This window comes from Fusarium keratoplasticum, chromosome 9, assembly GCF_025433545.1.
Source record: "Fusarium keratoplasticum isolate Fu6.1 chromosome 9, whole genome shotgun sequence".
Lineage (NCBI taxonomy): Eukaryota > Fungi > Ascomycota > Sordariomycetes > Hypocreales > Nectriaceae > Fusarium > Fusarium keratoplasticum.
This window is the reverse complement of record NC_070537.1, coordinates 2,596,898-2,615,243: the sequence shown is the minus strand read 5'-3', so window position 1 is coordinate 2,615,243 and position 18,346 is coordinate 2,596,898. Positions and strand designations below refer to the sequence as shown.

At 52.2% G+C, this 18,346-nt stretch overlaps 3 protein-coding genes and 1 pseudogene across 4 annotated transcripts, besides 1 other annotated feature; 1 reads left to right on the top strand and 3 right to left on the bottom strand.

Annotated features, from left to right (window-relative positions):
• Positions 1-295: 295 nt before the first annotated feature.
• NCS57_01171200 (Poly [ADP-ribose] polymerase) lies at positions 296-2,637 on the bottom strand (the record flags this gene model as incomplete). Its single annotated transcript, XM_053061416.1, has 3 exons — positions 296-418; positions 472-1,758; positions 1,807-2,637. The coding sequence occupies 3 exons, from the start codon at positions 2,635-2,637 to the stop codon at positions 296-298; spliced, it is 2,241 nt and encodes a 746-aa protein (XP_052909802.1).
• Positions 2,638-4,363: 1,726 nt separating this feature from the next.
• On the top strand, positions 4,364-5,992 carry NCS57_01171100 (annotated as a pseudogene). Its single transcript has 2 exons — positions 4,364-5,861; positions 5,934-5,992.
• Positions 4,364-5,992: a sequence feature.
• Positions 5,993-7,492: 1,500 nt separating this feature from the next.
• Positions 7,493-9,856, bottom strand: NCS57_01171000 (uncharacterized protein; the record flags this gene model as incomplete). The annotated part of the gene is made up of 2 exons (XM_053061415.1): positions 7,493-9,227; positions 9,282-9,856. 2 exons carry the CDS (start codon positions 9,854-9,856, stop codon positions 7,493-7,495), a joined length of 2,310 nt encoding a protein of 769 aa, XP_052909801.1.
• A 5,822-nt stretch (positions 9,857-15,678) lies between these two features.
• Positions 15,679-18,042, bottom strand: NCS57_01170900 (Beta-glucosidase; the record flags this gene model as incomplete). The annotated part of the gene is made up of 3 exons (XM_053061414.1): positions 15,679-17,413; positions 17,465-17,774; positions 17,829-18,042. 3 exons carry the CDS (start codon positions 18,040-18,042, stop codon positions 15,679-15,681), a joined length of 2,259 nt encoding a protein of 752 aa, XP_052909800.1.
• Between the last annotated feature and the right edge of the window lie 304 nt (positions 18,043-18,346).

Here is an 18,346-nt window from a genome sequence, read left to right as displayed (position 1 = left end):
GCCGTCATCAAGTAAATCGCCAGAACGTCCTGTCATCTGTAGACCGACAACTTGTTCTTCGGGACATTACCGCTTTTTGCCTTGACCAAACTCACCGCCTGGTACGCCGACGCGAAAACAAGAAAACTCCAAGATACAGATAGACCCAGGTCGCTAGGGAATCCCACACGGGATAATGCTCACCATCAACACCCACAACCTGTTGTCATCAAAACGCCCGAAACTCCATTGAAGCGCCCAAAAGCCCTCCAACTTGGCGAGGATCAAAACTTGCCATCTAGACAGACTAGGTCTTCTAGATCTTGACGCGAAGGAGATAGCGCAGCTTGACTTGAGCGATGTCGTAGCAGATGTACTCGTTGTAATACAGAGAGGCGTTCTTAACATTAGTCGGGCCTGGCTTGACCTTGGTATCGGGCTGTGATTCATCGTTAGAGGCAAGGCGTGTAGAAAAGACTCGAGGAAACTTACCATCTTGATGCCCTTGAGGCTCTCATGAACAAAACCAGCGTCCACCCACTTGCTTGGACCTGTGTTACCCTGTCCCCATGTACTGTGCATGCCCTTGGCCTTGGCATTGTCACCGGCGTCATAGTCGGCTTGTGTCAGCTTCTGAAGGGGATCACCCAGCTCAGCCTCACACAGGAGCAGAAGAGCATGACCGTTGGAGATGTACGAGCAGCAGTAGCCGGCCGACTTGGACGACATATCGGCTAGGTAAATGCCCTTGCCAAACATGTAACCAGACACAGGGGCTTCGGGAGGCGCAATTCGCAGACCCTGACTAAGGATACCGCCAAAGTTGGTACATCGCGAGCCGTGCCAGAGGAGACGACGGTCAGACTTGATCGTGGCATACTCTGAGTTGTCAAAGCGTTGAGTCTCGCCCTGGCGCTCAATACGGAAAATATCCTGGACTTCGTAGCTCATGTGATGGGTGGCGCCACGAGATTCGTTGAGGTAGTTTTCGAGGTGGACAAACTCGTTGCTCTTGCGGTCCAAGGGTGTCATCTCCTCGAGGCCAAGGCCCTGGAATTGACGGTCAAGAGGATGGACAGTATCCAAGGTCTTGCGATCAATCTTCATGATGTCGGCGGCATCCTTCATGTCAGACAAGCTCTCCAGAAGTTCTATTTCTTTCTTGAGCATCGAGTTGTCTCGGATGATAGGCGGTCGGTTACGGCCAAAGGCGTGTGGGATCACGGTGTAGAAGGTGTTGGAGAGATGCTCAGTTGCCTCTGACATGCTCATTTCCCACTTGCTGGCAGCGAGAGTAGGATCATCCAGGAGAGCCGCGAGATCCTTGAGCTGCTGGAAACCACGAGTAATGGTTGCCTTGCTCAGCTTGCCCAAAGGAAGTTTCTTGGCGTCGTAGTTGAGCGATGTCATGGTCGCCTGGAAGTATTGCTGGTTGAAAATGAGCTCCATGAGCTCCTTGACGGGCTTTTCCAGCGTGCACTCAGGGGCGGGTGTTTCATCTTCGTCACCCTCCTTCTTGACTGCCTTGGCATCCTCCTCATCTTCGTCGTCGTCAGAGTCAGGGTCGTAGCTGCGCTCAATGAAAGCGTATTTGCCAGGCTTGGGGTTATCGCCTCTGTTCTCCCACGAGAGACCTGACTTGTCCTTGAACTTCTTCTCAAACTGCTTGATAGCATCGGCGAGAGCGCCATTTCCCAAAACGGCTTTCTGGCCACCTTCACCGACACGACCCCATCGAGTCCAAGTCTTGAAGGTTGAACCCTTGGGATCCTTCAAGATCTGTCACAGTGTTAGACGAAGTTGGGCAGACGGAGATGGAAAACTGACCTGAATGCGATAAAACTTATTGTTGTTGTTGGACGAGTTGGACTGGTTCAGGGAGGCGTCGTAGATCATGCCTGAGTCAGGGTCGACGTAGACCTCGTACGTGGGAAGAGTGCAGAACTCATCAAGAGGGATTTTGACGTCCTTCTTCTTGATGAACTGACCCTCAGCGACAACCTTGTCTTCCTTGGTCTTCTCATCCATCTTGACATCTTCCTCCTCCTCCTCCTCAGACTCGTCCTTGACTGCAGCCTTTGATTTGGAGGCCTTGGCGGTCTTTGCCTTGGTAGCCTTAGTAGCCTTGGCAGCAGTAGCCTTGGCAGCTTTGGTCGTCTTGGAATCAGCAGTGGCACTTCTGGATCGCTTGGCTCGAGGCTGCTCCTCCTCCTCCTCTTCTTCCTCTTCCTCATCATCAGCCTTGGAGGCTCTCTTTCGAGACTTGGTCCCGTTGGTGGCAGCCTTGGGAGCAGCCTTGGTGGCAGTCTTGGTGCCGTTAGTCTTTGGGGCAGCGGACCAAGTGTAGTCGTCCGCATTTAGCTTGGTGCCTTTGTCGTCGGTATCGACGATCCAAGAGGGGTTGACACAAGGAAGATCCTTGGCCTTGGCAGCTGCGATCTTGGTTGTTCCAGCATTGAAGTCGTACTCTGTGCAAACAACATGGGTTGTGGCCTTGGTGACGCTTCTGGTGACAGTTCCGCCATGCTTACGGATGACAGTCTCCAGAGAGGAGTGGTTGTGGTCAATGTCGTCAAACTTGCCGCTCAATGCAATTGCGCAGCCGTCCAAAGGCGGATCAGCTGGAGGCTTTGCAGCGGCTCGTCGCCTGGGGGGCATTTTCGCGAAAGTTGGTAAAGAAAGGGTTTGGGGAAAGGGGTGACGTGATGCGAAAGAGTGAGATGGTCAGGTCGAGCTGTTCTTGAGCTGAGCTCAGACGAGGGCAGGCCTTTATGACGGGCTGTGTTAGTCTTGCTGTGGGGGCGAAATTAGGGGCTGAGAGCTGCGGCGTCATACCAACTGCCAACAATAACAGACCGGATCGAGCAATCGCCGAGTAGGGGAGAAAATCCTTGGCTAATTGCGCGAGATGCGGCTGACGGGGGGGAAACGATTGGTGTTGAGGCGATGCGAAAAGTGAGATGTAAGAGGAGAAGATGCAGAGGAGAATTGAGAGGTGGATGGGAATGAGGGTGGGAGGTGCCTTCCTATTTTAAAGTCAACTGCGCTCAAGTGAAGCAGCTCAGTTGGTACCCCAGCTCAAGCTTAGAGGGAAGGTACGATCCAGGCTGAAACCCCCCACTTGGAAGCGAGGCGTATTTGGCTGAAGAAAATCTGAAGACATCATGGATGCTGAGACTTCTTTGAAGCGAAGTTAAGCTCAAAAGTCAAGGATTAAGTTATGCATATTTTTATTAACCGTATCATGTTTATCTAGCAACACTCAATTGCTTTTCTGAGGACTTTCGACCGCGCTTTTCTCCAGAAAACTGACATCTCTTCAGTTGAAGTGCTTGACTTATTCTGTCACTGACCCTCTCCCAATTAACCTCAGCTCAGCTCCTTCCTCCAGAGCATGACGCGCTTCTAGGCACCAGCACGCGCCACAAGGGTTAATACCCCACACGAGAATGTCACGACATCACGTGGATTCAATTAAACGCTTTAAGTGGGAATTGTTGCCTGTTTTTTGAGTCATGGCTCGAATGCGATAGATATCTCTGGGTCCTGAAGCCTGGAGAGTCAAGGATGAATGGCGATATAGAGTCTAACCCTGCGAAGTGAGATCACCAAATGTTGGTCAACAGAGACACCTTGCTCGCAATTCATATCTAAGCTCAACTCCGGCCGTGGTTGGGACTGTCGAGGTTAGTTGCCTGCCCATGTTGCACAGAGAACATTGAGCATTCACGAATAGCGCATCAGCGCAAAAACATACATTTTGCCATACAACGAGACAGTTAAGATCCAACATCAATTTCCTCGCTGTCGCAAGATAACACCCGATCAATTCCCTCTGGACTGGCCCCAACTGCGAACGTCGTCATAGCCCCTGCTCCACCAATCCAGTTCCCCCCTGGGGTTAGCGAGGGGCTGTCTCACTGGGCTGAGGCCCCTTGGCTCAGCGGGACAACACGCCTGGGTGCAGGTGCACCTCCCGCGCACCTTCCGTCTCAACATCACGCCCTGTGCCGCAATTTCTTTGTTCTCCGTCTCCCCCATCTCTTGTTCACCAACAAACAACACTCCGTCTGGAGTATACAGCTTTGTTATCCACGCATTCTACAGACAGGGTGATTGCCTAATCTGGTAAGACACCGCTCATCTATCCTACGCTTACTGGATAGTCGCTAACCGATGAGAAGCGGGTGGATCGACTGCCTCGCTTGCTGCCTGTTGAGCTGGGTACGGGCATTCACGAGCACCTTTGGCCAACCACTATATCTACTGCGACCAGCTTGTTTAAGACTGTGGCAGCCCCAGAACGATAATTAAAAGGCCTTCGCATCCCTTCTTCAGCCTTCTACTCTATCCTCCCACCAACGTTATCTTGGCCGCAACCTAGACGTCAGCAGCATCCAAGACACATCTCGTCATGGCTGATCCAGACACCGTCATGACGGACGGAAGTGCCTCAACTACACTGGATCCTGCAACTGCTGGCTCTCCTATCCAGAAAATTCCCCTGGAGGTCCTTCTACGTATCACCCACTTTCTCACCACCCCAGACCTTGGCAAGGTCCGCCTGTTGTGCCGCTCCATGGAGCAGGCTCTCTACACGTCCTTTACCAATGAGTTTTTCACCCGCAAGCAATTCATGATCTCGGAGGAAAGTCTCCAGGCCTTGATCGATATCTCCAAGAGCCGTCTCAGTCGCCATCTCCGCAAGGTGCACATCGGTTTGGACCGTTTCCCTCAAGTCCCCCACATCCGTGGCAACGACCCCCAGAGTCTGCGTCTGGCAGAGCATTATACCGGACAGTTCACACTCCTTAGCAATGGGTATCACCGCGAGATGCTTGCCGAGGCATTTCGCAACTTGAAGCACCTTGAGGATGTTGTCTTTCGCGACTTTAACTCGACTCGCCGAACCCGAGATGGTCCCTATAGGCAGTGGACCAGCTATGGCTCGACAACAGCATTCAACGAAACCGGAACTCGTCCTAACCAGACCACATGGGGCCCTGAGATCACTGTTGCGTACGGCAGCACTGTCTTCAGTTCCGTTCTCTTTGCCCTTGGCCAGGCTGGGGCTCGACCAAGAGGCATCGAATACATGTCTCGTTCTAGAAACCACCTGCGCGACCTTGCATTTAACATGCCTTCATACATGGAAGCATCCGTGTTCCCGGTTCTGAACAACTTGGAGAAGCTTCATCTGGATGTTTACTTGACCGGCGATGATGGCTTCTCGGCCTACCCTTCAGCCGCCTTTTCGGATGCAAACCTGCGCCGGTTCTTGCTCCAGGTCACGAATGTCAAGCACCTGCGCATCAACGAAACCCAGGGCAGCGACACTGGACCAGGAGCTCTTCTCGGATGGCTCGGTCAGACTTCAACCCCTTCAACATCCGGGGCTTCGGCGAACCCTGCAGCATCCGCACCAAGCGTGCCATCTGGCGTCCCACCAACACCGCCGCCTTCTTTCCCCTTGCTCGAAGAGCTCAACTTGGGCATGATGAGCGTATCGCCAAGTCGAGTGCTGGAAGCCCTTGCAAAGTTCGCTCCGACCCTTCAACGGTTGGAGATGCATAAAGTGATACTTACTCGGCGCCTCCCGAAAGACTCGACAGGTCCTCCCCCGAAGGTCAGCTTCTGGACCAAGTTCCTCGAACGACTCAAGGACGTCCCGAACCTTGACCTACATCACATCAAAATCAGCTGCCCCCAACAGCAATGGCTTTCACGACCTGCCAAGTCCCCAGTCAACTTCCAGGCTGACAACAAGAACGCCATGGAGTACACCGGCCCTGACTGGAAGCACTTTGTCGGCGAGATGATTCCCAAGGTGGTTGTACACTACACTCCGGATGAGGGGGATCCAGACAGCGATAGTGACGATGGTATTTGGGACCAATACGCGCTTGATTTGTAGCATAGGGCCGTTGCCCGTTACTGACATGATTTGTCTGTAGGCTCCCACGACGAAGACGATGAGGAAGATGATGAAGACGAGGATGAAGAAGAGACTTGAGAGGAGAGCTGCCCCCTCGCCCCGCGGGCGCTTTTGGCTTGCTGATGTTTCTGTGGATGATGACTGAAGGGAAGGTATTCCCCCGATCTACTGTTCGTGAACGTCTGCATGGAGACCATTTGTTGTCACGGAAGAAACAAGGCATTGTAATGATATGATGGGATGGATGGGATCTTTGGACGATATGAAGCGTACATGTTTCGTGTGGTAGATGTCGCAGCTGATGTCAGTGGGTCATTGTTAGCCGGAGGAGACTGTCTGATCAGTAGAATAAACCAACGACTACCCCATACTCGACTCTCCCGGTTCGATCTGTATCACGTAGCTGTGATTCTTACAGGTTTGGAGATTCTCTCGCATGAGCCGAGGACGCCATGGTTCTATCCTGTACTGAGGCCCGTCGTGGCGGATGCATACGAGATGAGGCACGACCTTTATAGGTGGCAACCATGGCGTTGAATTCACGAGATGAAGGATTCACTACAAACTGGACAAGGAGTGGGTTGATGAAGCCCTTTCTAACGTGGATGTATATCCCTTCTTGATACTGTTGCTTTGTTGATTAGGTAGGCAGGCAACTGTATGCTCCTATTCTACGAGGTACCCTTCCCCCTGAATACGATGATGACTTCTTTGATACCGCATGTTTAAGGCGAACTACAATCACGGCACTGATATAGGGAAAGATCGTCTAATGGGTTGATTTTTATCTTGATTTGATTTCATTTTCCACTACCCTCCTCTTTCAGATCATCTCAAACACCGGCGGTGAATGCACACTACATAGAAATACTATATATCATCCTCGTTTCGCGTTATTTGGGTATCGCTTCAAAGATATCGTTTCCCAAAGAGCCTCGTCGTTTGCCATTTCCTGCTCCCCCAAGGGCCCAGACAGGAAAGGCTGGCGTGATTCCTCCTCTTCAAGACTAGTCACATCTGGGTTATGACTATTCCCAATCACTTCTCCTGTACTCATTTGCATACTCAGACCCTTTCGATCTTGGCGTGGATCAGAGTTGCATGTTGAGTTCGTGTTTTTGTGTCACTTGGTGACTTTCCGCATCGGTTCGTCGGTCAATGGTGAATTGCCAGACGATGCCTGGATTGCCTCCCATCCGATTAGAGCATGATGATTTCATCATCTCGGCGCGTGATGGGATGAGTGTTGAATAGGCATTCTCGAGGCAGGGCAGGGCCTCGTTCCAGGTTGAGTGTTCGGCCTGGCGGGCAGATTTGATTTGTCCCCGACATGTCCTGCTCCGGAGCGCCGACTTCCGGATCCGAATCAAGATTCATCTGTTCTTGCTCCATCATCCGTGCCGTGCAATCGGATTATCGGTTCGGGTTATCGGGTGGTCGGTCGGGACGCGTCTCGGGGGTTGCGGCGAGCTGGAGGGCTTGTCGCTTCGTTACAAAGTAACCGTGGCTCTGAAGAATCAGGGGTCTCGCTTCGGCAAACGATCCAGACCCCTTCTCAACTAGCCGGATCCTTTTCAATCATGCACCGACACCTCCATTCAGAGAATCAATGCCGAGCCAGTCATTACTGGGCATCCATATGTTCTGGTCCATCCCCATACCATACTCCAGACCGTTATCAACTCCTAGGCCATCCGTACCACCGTCGTATGCGTTGTTGAGCTCCGAAATGCCAAACTCTTGCCGGGGAACGATTTCAGGGGCGGTGACGCTGGTCTTGGCGGGAAGTTGAACCTCGACGGTCGGTTGGGGTAGGTCTGGCGAGACCTGGCTCTCGGGTACCCATGGGTCGGCAACAAGGGATGGTGGGAACGTCGAATCGGTCATGGCGGACATGGAAACCGGGGTAATCGGGGCAAAGTGAGACGCATCGCCCATGTTGTGGTCATCAGGAACCATGTGTTGGCGCAGGGCCTGCCGAGGATACACACTGTCCATTGGCAGTCGACCATGAGGATCTGGAGTTGCCGAGGGTACACGGATGGCGATTCCATGGGATATCAGCTTTTCCAAATCCACCTTGATTCCTTCCGCTGTCTTTCCCACACAGCACTCTTTGATAGTCTGCAGACAAACCTTGGCCCGTTCCATCACAGCGTCCAGAGTGATGTCAAACTTGGGGCCGTTGGTATGGTAAGCGTAGGTCAAGACGCGGGCACACTGATACGCGCAGATAGCCATATCAAGGTCCGTCACGGGTTTTGCGTTGAGTTTTTGCATGGATGAAAAGATGTTAGCCATGGCAAGGGCATGTTCAACGCACTGTCGTTGGCAATGATCGATAAAGGCGTCATCAAGGGTGGCAAGCACAGCTCGGGGCAGGGCTTCTCGAAGACCACCAAGCGCCAGACGATATAAATCGCAGTGGCATTGGCGCCACCAGACGTGGATCATGATAAACACACATATTCGGGGAGAGTAGGCGCGAAGTCTCAGCGAGCTTTCGGAGAACTGGAAAGATGTCGGCAGATGTGCAGCGAAATCACCCAGATCCTTTTGAAGACCCCAAATCCCAGCCTGGAGATCATCCGGCTTGATGTTGCGGGTCAACATAACTCGCCTAGAGAATTCCATGATTCGACGCCGCATGTGCTGTATCCGAATGTGAAGTGCCAAACTTCCAATGTCCTCGGCCTGGGGGTTACGGGGTTTGTCGGGGTCGTGGACTAGTCTCTCGGTGGGCTGGGGTAGGTCAAATTCAAAGTTGCGCTCGTTGCAGGGCAATCCTACGTGGATTTTGTCAGCGCTCCAGAGCGAGTAGTCCCGGTATCCTCCCGAGATGCCCGAATCGACGCAGTAGAGTGCCCACATGAGTCTTCGGCGGGACTCCTGAGCGAGGAAGCAGAGGGTTGGCGACTCGTGGTTTAGACGGAGGGCGGCAGCGTATCGAGATGCTATACTGAGAAGCATGAAAGCACTCGGCGATTTCTTGGAGAGGATGCGGTGCTTGATAATAAGCACAAGCGCCTGGACTTTGATAGTGGAAGGTCGCGTGTAGTCGGCAAAGATGAGAGCTTCGGCATCGTCCATGCATTTCTCGCCATACTCCCGCATGCCAGGTCCCATGTCTGTAAGGTACGACGTAATCCCGACCAAGGCTAGAAGAAGAGCCTTTTCCACCTTGCCCGAGTGGTATCGTTCCATGAGGGATGCCCGATGGAGGAAAGAGTACATGGGAATATGATGGACGTGACGGAAGAACTGGTCAAATGTCCGACCTATCAAAGCATCAAAGGATTCATCAGGGAAGGGACTACAATCGATTGTTAGCCTGCAGCAAGAGCAATCATCTACGAATCAAACTTACACATCGTGGGAATAGCCTTGGGGTGTTGCGGTGCTGGCAGGGTCGGTCAATCCTGGGTCACTATCATTGTGGCCATCGTCTCGATCGCCTTCCAGACTCTGTGGGCTTCGGTCCTCACTCCTCATGGCGATGCGCGCACGCTTGCTTGGGCGGTAGACGCACTCGATGCCTTGGGAGCGACAGCGGTCGCATGATGGCATATGACCGGAACATCGGGCCTTGCGGCTGTGACAGCTGAGGCAGGCCTGTCGGACACGTCGGCGCGGCAAGCTGCCGGACAAGACGCCTGCGTCGCCGTCATCATAGGAGCAGGGGAAGCCGAGGCGTTCGCAGTTGGAGCAGATGTCGCGCGCGCCATTGCAGCGGACCTTGCGGGCGCGGCATGTGGTGCATGTCAGAGACGACTTCTTGGGCTTGCGGTCGGGAGAATTGGCGTGGGAGGCGGGCTGGGAGGCGGCTATCGGTGGTTGAGAGACGGCCGACGCAGCCGGAGCAGCGGCCGAGACGGGAACTGGAGAGTCGAGGCTGGGGATGAGGTTATTCGGGTGGTCGCCTGCAGAGGAGGCGAGATCCATGGCGGCAGCAGTCGCAGCGGCGGTTTACGGCTCATGGAGGGACCCAAGGGCTAGGAGCCGGCAGCTGGGATGGGCAGACGGGACAAGATCAATCCACCGAAACCGACGTCAACCTCGACGAGGGCCATGGAGGTGGAAAAAGCGCTGCTTTCCAAACAGGAATTGTTTTTACTGGAGTTTTTTTTTTAGAGGTGACGATGTTGAGTGAGTGGGAGTCAAAGAGCGGGCGGTGGTGGAGGCAGGTGCTGGTGCTGGGTCCTGGGTGTTGGTGGGAAAACCGGGACCGGAATGGGCAGGAGCAGTGGCAGTGGGCTCTTGTCAACTGTAGTGGGTGTCGATACCGGGCAGTCAGCGCCAGTGGATGGGGACCTGGACTTGATGGATGGAGGGACAGCAGGGTCCAGGACGGGAGTTGGAGCCCCTAGTGGGTAGGGGCGATTAATTGGACTGGAGGGGACTTGTTTGGAAGGCGCAGGCGCAGCACACATCAGGCAAAAACTGGCCACAGCAAACATCAAGAGAAGTGGTCGGACCGCACAAAATCCTCGTCTTGGAGCTCATCAAGACCGCCTCTTACCGGATGTCTTGGATGAGGTGCTGGCGCGGCTGCTAGCTTTTAGTTCTGGGCTCCAGGGCTGGTCCCTCTGGCTTTTGGGGAGACGCCTCCATAGATCCACTGCCACCAGCCCTAAGCACACCCCTCTAGTTGCTCACATGAGATGCCTTCACAAGCTGCAAGTTTGGTGGGGCACACATCAAACAAGAAGCTGGCCGCGACGTCTCGTATCAGGCCTGGGCTTCGATACTCGAGTGTAAGTCCAACTCCTGTCTATCAGTCAACACAAGACAGAGATTGTCTCTCACTCGTAATAATAATGCCTCTCGACCCATACGTAAACACGCTCAACCGACTGGCCTGGAAAATGCATGGAACGACGTTTAGTGTGGGCCGCGCTCCAGCCCAAAATCTTGGCAAAAGATCCGGTGCCACGCCTCATAGGCTGAGCTATGACACAGAGGTTTGTCGCCGCCAAGCTTGCAAGGGGAAAATCTTCATCGGTCACTTGGGTTCCTTCGGCTTGACCGCAGTCCTCGGGCGGGCCTTCTGGGCTCTTTATCTGGTCACCGAAGATAGGGGAACGTCGGGGAACAGAGCAAGAGGTGGCCGAGTCATTTGAGTCGTCAGAAAATAGATCGAATGACTGGACAACATGATATTGTACCTGTTCGCCTCAGTCAGTGGAGGTTGAGCTGTGCCTGATGCCACGTTCAACTGCAACAACGGGAGAGATGCGGTGCAACAACAATCATGCCCTCTGCCAGACCGATCCATCTCCCCTCGTGCTCACCTGCTCAAGAGGTCAGCACAAAGAGGAAAATCTCCCCGGCAGTTTGTTCCCCGCAAATCCATGCCGCGCCTGGGGTGCTCATCTCTCCATGCCCGAAAAGCGTTACCATGTTCCCACAACGAGCAACTCTATCGTCACAGTGTTTCTGTCATCATCCAGAGCGAAAACCTGGGGATGCCAATGAGAGCAGGCCCGCACCGAGAAGCGACGCCCGTCGAGTGCTTCAGGCTCCGCTTCAAGGCCCCTTATCCCGGCGCATGGGCTCGGGGCTTGTCTCCGCCATGGACCAGGTCATAACCGGGATTAAAATCAAATAATTTCCAGGTTTAGCGGGTGAGGGCCGATGCCTGAACTGGAAGATGATGAGAGACACCGGCGCGTGGCTTGAGGTGAGTGTCCTCCGGTCAGGTACGTACCGAGCATGATTGCTCCTTCCTTGGACTCGCGCCAGCTCCTGCTCCTCCCAAAGTCGAGTCGGCTACTGGGGGTGCCGACGACCCGAAGTGAGCTTTGCAAAACTTGGTGGGAAGTCGCGACCAACCGAAGCAAAGGGCGGACAATTAGCCCCGCCTGTGTCCACCCTTGACCCTCCTTCCTGCCAATTAGTGCAATTTCTGGGCCACACCTGCGTCATTAACCGACTGCCGTTCCGACCACCGCCATATCATCGTTTGATGCCCCCGTAAAACTCAGGCGGACCCTTTCGGCGAGATTATGTAGTCGAGCCGAATGTTGCAGTGTCGACGAATTTCAACACCCAGGACGCGATATTGAAGCGAAAAGTTCGGGATGAAATCATTGAATTTCAGCGATGCAATTGATATCAAGTCCAGCATCTTTCAAGCACTTTTCGGCTCTCGGCCCAACGGAGCCGACTTCCGGCCCGCTCCCTCTCCCTCGTTCGTATCCCCAGCCAGCTGGCGCATAATCATGATGATACCCGGCGTGCTGTGTGGTCATCTATTACCTCATAACCCATCTATCCCCTGGCTCTATGGCTCTGTTCAATTGCGAGAGCGAGATGAATCCGAAAAACACGCTTTGCGATCGTTGTTTCGAGACAGCCTTGTCTGGTTGTGAGTTTGAGTTCTCTGTGGCGAATGATGAACTTGCTGGTCTTCATGACACTACCCAAGCTTGCTGACCATCACAGAATCACCATGAACTTGTTCTCCAACGCGTCAACTCGAATTGCGCAAAATGTCTTCCTTTCAACCTCGGTTACTCCCTCGTCTAGTTCAGCTCTATCAACGCCTCGCCACTCCACTTTGCATGCCTGCCCATGCCTTTCAGCACCGATCATGACACCATCTAGCCATGCCTGAACGTTGTCAGACACAGCTTCGCCAAAAGAACTCAGCTTCGGCTACAACCGCTCTCACATATTGCCCCTAGCTACTCCTCATCCCGAGCCCCCGAATCACTCCAAATCAAGATCATGAGAAGGTGGAAATCCAGGCCCAATCCTAACTTGTCAGTTGTCAACGAGAACTCCAGTTTTCCCCGCAGCCGGCGCCCTAGCTCGCGAGCTATCCGGACCAAGCTTCTTCCTAGTTCAGGCATCTGTGTGTTGGCTGGACAAGAGGTTGCCATCATCCACAGTCCTGCTCTAGCGCCGATTCATCCTTGATAGCCAGACACCTATCAGATAAGCGTAGGAGGAACCCAGAACAGAGGAATACGGATTGCCCGTGAGGTCTAGCCATGTGACCCTGGAATTGCCGCACTCGGGGACCAAGACGCTGTTCCCCGGGCAGACGGCGACTGTTGTGTGCAGCGCTGAGAAAGCCAGTCAACCTTCCCAGCCCCCGAGGGCCGAGTCAATACCCTAAGTTCTTCTGTCTCAGCGAGGATTTGATCTTTCACAAAGTTGTGATTCATGGCCTGGCTCATTGGCAATATTTATTCATGCTTCCCCCGTCAATCCTATCCAATTCCAGATGGATCATGTTAAAGCACATTTCTCCCGATCAGAGAACACAGGAACAAGTACAGATGCATCAGAATCAGTTTCCATATGTCAATCAATCGCTTCTCACGCCGGAGCAGTTGGTATCGGAATTGTGCAGTGGAGCATAGGATCAGGGGACATTCCTCAACTCAAGCAGTTAATATGGCAAGTCGCTTGATACATCCATAGAGTAAGAAAGACGACATCATTCTTCTGTATAATCTAGATTGGTATTTGAAGGAGTTGGACGAAAGTCTCGTCTTTCCACTTAATATGAATCATATACCCTTATGGAGCCGGGGTACGGGATTCAGACCATAGTTGACAATCATACCACAGTATTGGAGTCACATATCAACGACATTTTCTCATCAAAAGTGAAAATACCGGTGAGATGGAACAAAAGGCTACTCGTAGAGAAGCTCTGCCCTTGGGTAGTCCATTCAAGATAGTACCTTGGGGGTTTGGTCTCGCTACTTGAGCTTATATACCTGTTGGTGAGAATCAAATACCGGAGACCAATCCTCCAGAATGCTTCGTCTTTAAACATTCTTTATTGAAGCAATGACGCTCATGTACATCAATGGTGAGCGCTCAGAACTTAGATCACCGTCATGACTCATGATACCAAATCCCGCGTCCGTATGATTCTGATCCGGCGAGTTGTCAACATGAATCCGGGTTCGATTCTATATCCGTATGGAAATACTACTGTTCGCCTAGGTCACCCGTTTCAATAGTTGTGATCTCTGCCGCACAAGGTGTTGTGGCTAGTTATGAGCTAGATGAATATGAGTGATGTTGATGGAACGGGAAGAGGACTTTAAGCGGTGGGAGAGCTCCTGTTCGTGGTATTCTCTAATATTCTCTCAAGAGATGTAACGAGGCTCGGGCACAAGCATTCTTTCTAAGCTTGGTCGTGAAACCGACTAGGGATGATCTGTGGCCGAGAAGGGGATTCTTGAGAGATTAGAGAGATCGTGCCGTGGATATTAGTAGGAAGCGATCTTGGTATGGGAACTATAGAGTTCGATCAGCCAAGCGATGCGTTATCAGGATACTCCTTCTGCAACGGTGAGGCAGGATCGTGGACCTAGATGAAGGTATTAGGATGCTAGTTGATACCTGAATTAGCCGCGAGGGGAAACAACTCAAGATATTCTGTAAAATTGGCTGAAATCGTTTCGCTGACGCTTGCTATACTATCAGTGACAGGGAGATCATCTCGTAGGTGAATAGGGGTCAAGTCTTCAAGGACACCCCTAATACTAGCTGGCGTCCATCTCGGACTCTCATGTTGTGTAAAAAAGAATTAATCTTATATCAAAACAACATCTATGCTGAGTACTAAAGAGCTCGAATTACGCGCCGAGTGAGAAGCTAGGGGCGACTGTTGCGCAAGCTCGAACTCGATTATGGTGCTTGGCCTCTAAATAACCTCAACATGAAGAGAGACGTCAGCATCTTGGGTAGCAATCGCAAGTATTCTATGGCAAACCTTGAAGGAGGCTGATGGCTGATTTGCGATGCTTATGTTGCCCCGAGAGGGCAGATATTTCCCCTCATCCGATCGTGGATGAATCGAACAACAAAGGGTATAAAGGACAGTCCCTCTTCCTTTAGTGAGTGTAGGATCAACTCATGAAATACAATTGTTGGCGATTTGAGTGTTATCACGCGTCAAATGATGCCTGCGACTGTGTAAGCTTTCCAATCTTCCCGGCCCGTGATCTGTAGTCTTTGTTTCATCCAACTCTATCGTGGTAATCACATCAAGGATTCCTGAGATGAGACTACAAAGACCCTAGAGGCTCGTGGCTGTTGATGATTGACAATTGACTCAGACATTGGCAAGCCACGTTCCCGGGTAGCCTCAACAACACGTGTCGTGTTTCTACAAGGTGACAAGGAACGTCAAGCGTAACAAGATGCAAACTCCTGGGCCCATCCTGAGGCCAAATAAGAGAGGCTGCGGTTTTATGCAGCATTGGGTTTTACATGATGTAAACATTGTGCTGAAAACCGTGTCCTCTGCTATGATGATTGACTCTCTGTTGGGGGACAACTCACCAGATTAACAATGAGGCGAGTCTTTGCGACGCTGGGCTCAAAAACGATCTTAATAGTCAATGTTAATGAAGGGTTGAATATAGCTCTGAGAAAGAGTTAGGTGGAAGTTTGGCCTCTTTTATATTTGTAGCGAGATGGCATCATTCAATTACGCTATGACGGGACTGACACACTAAAATGATACCATCAAGAGGTCAAAAGATGCCACCAAAGGTGCCAGTCTATGCATAGAATGCCAAGCATATCACTATCAATTAAGAAATTCTTTGATAGGAATAGAGCCAGGGGCATCACTTGGATGAATGGTGAGACAGATTGCTCAGTGCTCTGTCCGGGCAGATGTTAAGAGTGGCGACATTAACAAAAAGAAAGCAACATGACCCACTATGCTTGACGCAATCTCGTGTATTTATACTGCTAGATAAACCTATGTACAAGCTATTTCATCTTCTTTAAAGCGTCACGGTGACATTGACCCCCTTGAGATCCTCAACCCTAGAGCTTGAACCAGTCCAAAAGTTGTAGAGACCCTCGCGAACAACGAGCTTGGCATTGACATAGTATCCAAGTTCCTCGTTAGGAATTGAAAACTCGATATCCTTGCTCTCGCCAGCCTGCAAATCCACCTTGTCGAACCTCACGAGTCGTCTCACGGGGAACTCAAGGCCTACGGAGGTGTTGGGTCGGTGATACACCTGGACGACCTCCTTTCCGGCTACCTTACCCGTGTTCTTCACGGTAACGCGGATGTGGACCTCGCCCTTCTTGTACTCGGCCGTAGGAGTCGAAATATCAAAGGTTGTGTAGCTGAGACCAAAGCCAAACGGCATAGGAGAGGCCTTTTGCAAAACAGGCCACTGGTACGCCGAGTGGAAACCTAATCGATCCTGACTACCACCTGCATCATCCGAGGGGAGGTAGTCGTAAAAGGCGGGCACGGCACCATCGAGCTGCGGCATGCTGACGGTGAGCTTTCCGCTAGGGTTGACCTTGCCGGTGATGACCTCGACGAGGGCAGAGTTTGAGAACTCGCCGCCGAGGAGAGAGTGGATAATCGCGTTGGAACGGAGCGTCGAGTTGTTCAAGACAAAGGGCTGGCCGCCGGTGAGGATGAGGACAGTAGGTACCTTTGCGTCGAGAACAGCGTCTAGGAGTTGCTGCTGAAGACCAGGAAGGCCAAGGTCAGCATGAGCAAAGAACTCGCCGTCGGTTCGCTTCTTGAAGAGAGGGTCCTCCATCGGTGCCGAGAGAGATCCAAGCATGAGGACAGCAAAGCCAGCTTCCTTGGCAGCAGTAACAGCATCAGCGATGCCACTATCATCAGTGGTGTCGAGGAGGTCCACAGCGGGAACAAACTTGACATTCTTCTCGCCGAGGGCCGACTTCAGACTAGCGTGAAGAGATTCACCCCATTTGGGGTTCGATGCGTTGATGGCGGCATAAGAACCGAAGTTGAGGAGTTCACCAAAGGGACCGAGCAGAGCCACCTTCTTGGGAGTCTGCGGGAGGATGCCGTCGTTCTTGAGAAGAACGATGCCCTCCCTGCATGCTTCACGGGCAAGTTCCAAGTGGGCCGCCTGTCGAAGAGTCTTGTTTGCGGTTTCAACATCTGGGAGGTCATTATCAAAGAGACCAGTTGCGAACTTGATGGTGAGGAGGTTGAGGGCAGCTTCGTCGATGAGCTTGGCGACCTGCTTGTCCTTGGTGCTGTTGATGAGATTGGGGAAAACAGCCGGGTTACCAGGGCTCAACTCCATCTGGAGACCAGCCTTCAATGCCTGAAGTCCGGCATCGGCGTATGATGTGGCAACCCGAGACTGCGTGTACATGTTGGAGATGGAACCAGCGTCAGACATGACAACTCCATGGAAGCCAAGCTTGCCGCGGAGAATATCCTGAATCATGTACTCGTTCATAGACATGGGGATGAGATCGACAGAAGCGTACGAGACCATCAGCGCGGCAGGGTCTGCTTCCAAGGCGCGGATATAAGGACGCAGCTGGTCGTTGAAAAGGTGGTTGATGCCACCATATTGACTGGCAGTGTTTACACCACCGCGAGACTCGCCGTAGACAAAGTGCTTGATGGTGCAGGCCACCTTGATGTTTCCATCTTTGTCCTTGTCTTGCATGATCTGGACATATGCGTGGCCAAACTCGCCAGTCAAGTACGAGTCTTCTCCATAGCTGTAGATCCGATATTAGCGATGACTTTGAGCACTGTGGATTAGTACTTACAGCTCGCCGATACGACCATATCGGGGCTCCCAGGCAATATCCAGAGGAGGAGACAAGACCCAGTTGACCCCGATGGACAACTGCTCTTCACGAATGGCAGCTGTGATGTTCTTGAATAGGGGAAAATTGAAAGTCGAGGACATGGCCAGATTGCTGGGGAAGACAGTGCCGCCAGAGATGAATAAACCATTCACTGAATCTGTAACGGTGATGAATGGGATATGTAGACGGCTGTTCTTGATCTCCTTCTCACGGACGTCGTTTACGAGAGGAAGGGCATCCAAGATCCAGTTGAACATGGGACCAAAGCCTACACAACAATGTCAACAACCCATCAGATCCTCGCTCAGACCAGGGAACTTACCAATAGTTCCATGTTGAAGAGAATACCTCTTCTCAAAATTCTCCTCATCAACCTCTGGGCCAAGCTTCAACAACCGTCGAATACTCCCCATCTGCGCAATCTTTTCCTCCCAAGTCATCTTCTTGAGAAGGGCCTTGGCCCGGTCTCTAGGAGAGCTCTTGGACTCGGCAAGGCCTAGGCCCGCCAGCGCCGTGAGGACGTACTGAAACTTCATGATTGAAGATGGCCAGATGGGTGTTCAGCTTGCTCCACACTGGATTGTGGCTTCAAGCCATGATGGGGTTTCAAATCTCTCTTATAGAAGTTTTCAGAAATTAGGATGCTATACGTAGTTCAGCTACATTGAACCATCGCCCTAGAGTATGATGGCATGACAAGGTTTCGTTTCGCCGCTGGTCATAGTGTCGGTTGTCGCTAAGCGGTGACATAGCTCAACTCCGCATGCCGAGTTGTCTGCCGGGCAAGTCTTGGCACCGAGACTACGAAGGGATTCGCATGTCGGGGCTTCGGTCGGTGGG